The 6000-nt window shown below is 37.0% G+C and overlaps 1 protein-coding gene across 1 annotated transcript in view; it reads right to left on the reverse strand.

Moving 5' to 3' along the window:
* LOC145302307 (A disintegrin and metalloproteinase with thrombospondin motifs 6-like) overlaps positions 1 to 6000 on the reverse strand; it is a 245599-nt gene that overhangs the window by 82562 nt on the left and 157037 nt on the right. Inside the window, exon 7 of the mRNA XM_080144646.1 lies at positions 4232 to 4275. Within this exon, the coding sequence (XP_080000772.1) occupies positions 4232 to 4275 (44 nt within the window). The remainder of the gene's footprint in view (positions 1 to 4231; positions 4276 to 6000) is intronic.

A 6000-nucleotide genomic window follows, 5' to 3' on the forward strand; every position in this document is an offset into this window, starting at 1 on the left:
CCGTCAAAAGTAATTGAAATGAAATAATATTCAATATGACGTAATGAAAAAATATAAAGGTAACTGCAGATTCTCTTCCAATTTTCGGATTTTTACCATGTCGAATCATATTTCAATGCCTTTTGATGGAGTGATTGTTTCTATTTCTTCTGATGAGTTAAGGGCATAATAGATTCACTAATTGATATAATAATTAAGTGATTGATTTTGCGCTACGAAACAGATACTGTCAAGAATTGTATAAGTCAACTGAATTAAAGGAATAAATTATAAGATGGTCAACATCATGAATTTTGAAATATAACTTTTTGTCATTTATTCTCTATATTGCTCTGTAATTACATTGAGCTTCTTTTTTTTATTATTCAATCTTCACCTCAAACAAGGCAAGTGCCACTTTGAAGTAGGGGGTACTATTCGGGGACAATTTGCGGAGGCATTATGTAGGGAGATTAGTAGAAAGATGTTTGTTCACATTACACTTGAACTTCTGCATATCAGTACAGTTTGGAAAGCAGTATTCCGAGAGGGAGTTCCAAAGACCTGCAGTTCTGGGGAAGAAACTATTGGAGCAAAAGGCTTTCTTACACCTAGGGATCTCTACTGTAAAGGGGTGGGACTTAGTTGCTTGTCAGGTTTGTCGGGGGTAGTCACGTCGAGGAGGTACAAGTGCTTGCAGTTCATCAGAGCAACAACCATTAAAGTATTTGTAGAACAGGCAGAGGGATACAACATTTCGTCGATGGGACAGAGGCTGAAGATTAGATGACAGTTCAAGTAACAGGTTGGCGACTCTCTTTTGAACCCTGTCCAGGAGTGAGAGAGAAGTAGCAGACGCACCAGCCTAAATGTGGCAGCAATATTCCATACATGGGCGAATGGTTGCCTTATAGAGGTACAAGATACTTTCAGGGGTTAGTAATTTTCTGGCGCGGTAGAGAGAACCAACCTTCCTTGCAGCAGCCTTGGCAATACTCTCAATGTATATATTCCAGTTCATGTTCTCTGTAAACGTAAGGCCGAGGAGTTTAAAGGAATTACTTTCAGACAGTGTGTTCTTGGCCATTGCTATTGGTGGTAGAAAAGGTTTCTTGTAGTTATTGAAGGAAAAAAGCTTAGTCTTAGCTGCATTGAACGTGACCATCCATTTTTGCCCCTATTCCACTACAGATTGCAGGTCATCCTCTAGTGTTTCTGCCATTTCCTTGGATATGTGTTCATTTGTTTTCCCCTCATGCCTATTATAGAGGGTGGTGTCATCAGCAAATATACCCATCTCTGAAACAATTTTATCAGGGAGGTTATTTATGAATATCAGGAACAATAAGGGTCTAAGGATAGACCCCTGAGGTACTCCCGCATTTATATCATATTGTTTAGACGTACGACTGTCGAGGACAACTTGGATTTTTCTCTTACTTAAGAAGGATTTAAGTACATTGTGTATTCTTCCAGTGATACTATATGATCTAATTTTCCTGAGAAGACCATCGTGCCATACCTTGTCAAAAGCCATAGATATATCAAGGGCTACCGCTCTACCCTTCCCTGTTTTGTCCAGTGAATGGTATATACGTTTAGAGACCACAGTTAGGATATCTGCTGTTGAACGGGCTTGCCTAAATCCATATTGTTTGTCAGTCAGGAGTTTAGCAGCTGTTAGGTGTTGGATTAGGGCTTGATTAACTAAGGACTCAAATATTTTGGCAAAAAGTGGGAGGAGGCTAATGGGGCAATAATTTAGTGGGTCAGTTCTTTCACCAGAGTTCTTGAAGACTGGTACCACAGAAGCGGTTTTCCAGCAGCCAGGAAAGCAAGATTCGTTAAGGCATTTATTGTAAAGTTTGGAGAGAAGGAGCAACCTCAGCAGAGCATTTTTTTTATTAGCACAGCCGGGATGAAATCTGGTCCACATGCTTTTGAAGTGTCTAGGTTTTTATGATACCATGCACCTGAGAAGGGGTGATTTTCAAATCGTCTAGTGTGGCATCTGTCCGCAAAGGAAAGTCGAGGAGGGAGTGGTGTGTCTGGTCCAGTGTGGAGTTTGAGGCAAACCGACTGGCAAGCAGATTTGTCTTGTCGGTTGTCGTGTAAGCAACCTCATAATTGTTTGATAGTGGGGGAATAATTGACTGCCCATTATTTACTACACTGCTGTAGATTTTCCAAACATCACAGGTTCCTAATTTTTGTGCTTCAATGCGTTTCCTGGTGGTTTCAGTGTAATCTGTCTTAGCTGTCACTATTACTCTCTTAAAATTATTTCTGGCTTCTATATACAAAAGTCTGTTTGAACTGGACTTATGTCGGTTGAATCTACGGAACGCATGCTGTCTTTGAATAATGGCAGCTGCACAAGCAGAGGTAAACCATTGAGGAGAGTGGAGTTTGCTATAGAATTTCCGTGTGGGAACATGTGCCTCAATTGCAGTTTTTAACCATTCAGTGGTCTCATTTGCACACTGTTCAGCTGGGAGAGAAAAGATATTTTGCCATGGGGCATATCTGATGAGTTCCCTGATGGCTTTCCAGTCGGCCTTTTTGTAATACCTCGTTGTTTTGAGTAGTGGGTCTTCAGTTTTAGGGCGAGAATTTAGGGTGATTTCTACCATTATCACAGCATGATCAGCATTCCCGAGTGGGCTGTGGGCATTTGTTATACAATTATCAGGAACTGTTGTCAGAAATAGACCAAGAAGTGAGGCATGTTGGTCTTGCTGGTCTGGGAAACATGTTGGGAATGTAACCGTCTGAGATAGGGAATGGGATATAGCGAAGCTATGTGTTGTGCTACCAGCTATGTCTGTGTAATTAGAGAATCCAAGCCAGTTACTGTGGTGGACATTGAAGTCACCAAATACATGTATTTCAGCGCTACAGAAATATATATATATATATATATATATATATATATATATATATATACATATATATATAAACATATATATATGTGTGTGTGCATATATATACAAACACACTATCATATCTATACAAAAAACTAACACAATATCTCTATCTCTATCGCGACTATTGTATAAAGTCACTTTGTGTATGTATGTGTGTGAATTCCTTCCTCATATGTTCCGAAATGGCTAAGCCTCTCTTTTGTAAATTTCACACAAAGCTAATTTATATGTCTGGCAGTGTTCTTAGATATGTTTTGTAAAGAAATTCATCCGATAAGTATCGAAAATCCCTCCAAAAAAACATATGTAAAATAGTTTTTCTCTTCTTATAGATAAAAGGAATACTTTTTACAAAGAAATATTTTAAGTTATACCGGCAAAGAGAGATAATAAAATTTCAGCGAATCATTTCTTCTTAAAAAAAAAGATTTTTTTATAATGTGGAGATATAGCTTATTGATAGAGCATTCGACTACAGATCGAATAATCCCCTGTTTAAGCCCGGGTGTTCCTCACCATTTTAATTTTTTTTTTTTTAATTATGAGTACAATTAAAAGAGGAGGTACCATTTAAAATCGCCTTCGTTTGTATATTTTAAAACTAAACATTAATCAGAAGTGACTTTCCAGGGCATTCATCGTCAAGCCCAAATATCAGCTGACATATTGTAAACAAACACAGACGGAATTTGATGAACGATATTACCGTTATTATTATTAATTAATTAATTTATTTATTTATTTATTTTACGAATTAGTTCACCGAGCAAATTATTCCTCTTAATATATAACCAACAGAGGATTTATTCTATAATTATACATATGCAATCTGCATAAATTAAAATATCATGTTTAAGCGTATTGTACTACCGGGCAACGCCGGGCTGCTCAACTAATATACAAATAGAGATAATGTTCGCGAGCAAGTTTATTTCCCCAAGTTCAACTATCTCTCTTGGCGGCCTTATGATGTTTGAATGTACTCAAAGAATTTTGGAAAATTAATCGTAAAAAAAAAAAAAATAATGCAAAATGTGAATTTAAAGAAAGACAAAATTTAAATGAAATGAAAACGCCGAGAACTTATGTTTTCCGACGCAATTCGCATTTTCAATTCGCAACAAATGCAGCCATTTTCATTAAATAATAATTTTTGTTGATTATATACTGAAACTAAATAGTGAATACCTGAAAATGTGTTATTAAAAGAAATACCAGATCGGATATGTAATCGATTAGTAAAAGGTTATGTTGCCAGGTTAAGAAACACTCGGCTAAACTACTGATTGACCAATCATGAGTCTTGTATATGATGTTTTACTTACCTAACGTGGCGCAAGGCTTGTTCTTGTACGTACAGATGTCATATCTGAAACAAATTAGATATTAGACAATATATAAACAGCAAAGCAACGCACACACACACACACACACACACACACACACACACATATATAAAAGTGAACATGTCTGTGTATCTGTCTGTGTATCTGTCTGTCTGTGTGTCTGTGTGTGTACATTTCCCTACGCAATAACTCTGTCAATTTTAAGTCTACGGACTCGAAATTTGATATACAGGGTACTGAGATTTGGGAAAATCGACGTGATTAGTTTCCCGCCAGAAATTTGCCGATTAAAGGGTCAAAGCTCAAGGATTTGACTTTTGAGAACTCTACCAAACTCCTCCGACAATTTTGGGTCTAAACACTTGAAATATTAGATATAGATTCCTTGGACATGATCTAACTTAATAAATTGATTTGAGCCCAAAACAATAAATTTTAAGGGGTCATAATAGGGGTCAAAGTTTAAAAAATTGACTGCCCCCCCTTTTTATTTGCTCAACATACACCTCCAAATACCCGGGCAACGCCGGGCACCAATGCTAGTATATATATATATATATATATATATATATACTAGCAAAAATACCCGTCGTTGACTGGGTTCAAGAACAGCCTACAGAAAATGGACTCTGATTTATAAAAGTATGATAGGTTATGAAAAGGAAGGGTTGTAAAGAGATAGCTCCGAATTTGGGGGGTATCAAAACCAAAGCAAAATATGATGAAAGTAAAAATAAAATAGATAAACCCCATAATTTATTATACCATATCTGTTCACACTGAAACACTTATCACAATATTTTGTGGATTTATATTAAAAAACCTTGTTAAACTTTGTGACATATTTCCATTCTATAGAGTTCAGGCACGAACGAACACCCCATAATTTTATCATACCATTTTTCTTCAAACTGAAACAGAATTATCAAAGTATACTTACGTAGGTAGATATGAAAAGTCTTTATTAAAGTTTTTTTTTTTTTTTTTTTTTTTTTTTTTTTACAAAGGCATCACCACATTATCAAGGCCCAGAGGCCACTCAAGGATAAGGGTTAAAGAGTGTACAGTAGAAGTTGGTCAATATAGTAATCATTAGTAATGAAAATTTGGTAAATTTAATAACTTATATGGAACGGCTCATCAAGAACTTATTTACGTTAGACTTGAACACAACCATATTGTAGTCAGCCGGAAAGCAGGAAAACGGAAGACAATTCCACAGGCGTGCAGAAGCTTTGTTCATGGAATCTATGTTTAGGTTTAGGCACAGATAAAGAGTGGGGGAAATTATTGATAGTGTTTACAGCTAGACGAGTGTTTCTTGTGAAAGTTTGGCGAGGGGGGACCATAGATTGAAGCTCAGTTGAACACTTTCCATGAAAATAACGATACATCAGAGACAAACTCGCAACATCTCTTCTGTGAGATAGAGGTTGTAAGGAGGAGAAAAGGACATCTCCTACGAGGCTACGAAGTCTATTTTGAACTCTATCAAGGCAGGACAAGTCCTTTCTAGCAGCTCCTGCCCAGATGTGGCAACAGTATTCCATCCTTGGACGTACCTGGCTCTTATATAGATAGAGAATAGCATCAGCAGTGAGATATCTACTGGATCGATAGAAAGATCCCACCATTTTTCCAGCGGCCTTGGCAACAGATTTGATATACGTGTTCCATTTAAGATCAGGAGTAATGGTCAAGCCCAGAAGCTTGTCAAAACTTGAGGCCTCCTGAAGACGAGAGCCATT

This window comes from Euprymna scolopes, chromosome 2 (genome assembly GCF_053919585.1).
Source record: "Euprymna scolopes isolate OS-2025 chromosome 2, ASM5391958v1, whole genome shotgun sequence".
Classification (NCBI taxonomy): Eukaryota; Metazoa; Mollusca; class Cephalopoda; order Sepiida; family Sepiolidae; genus Euprymna; species Euprymna scolopes.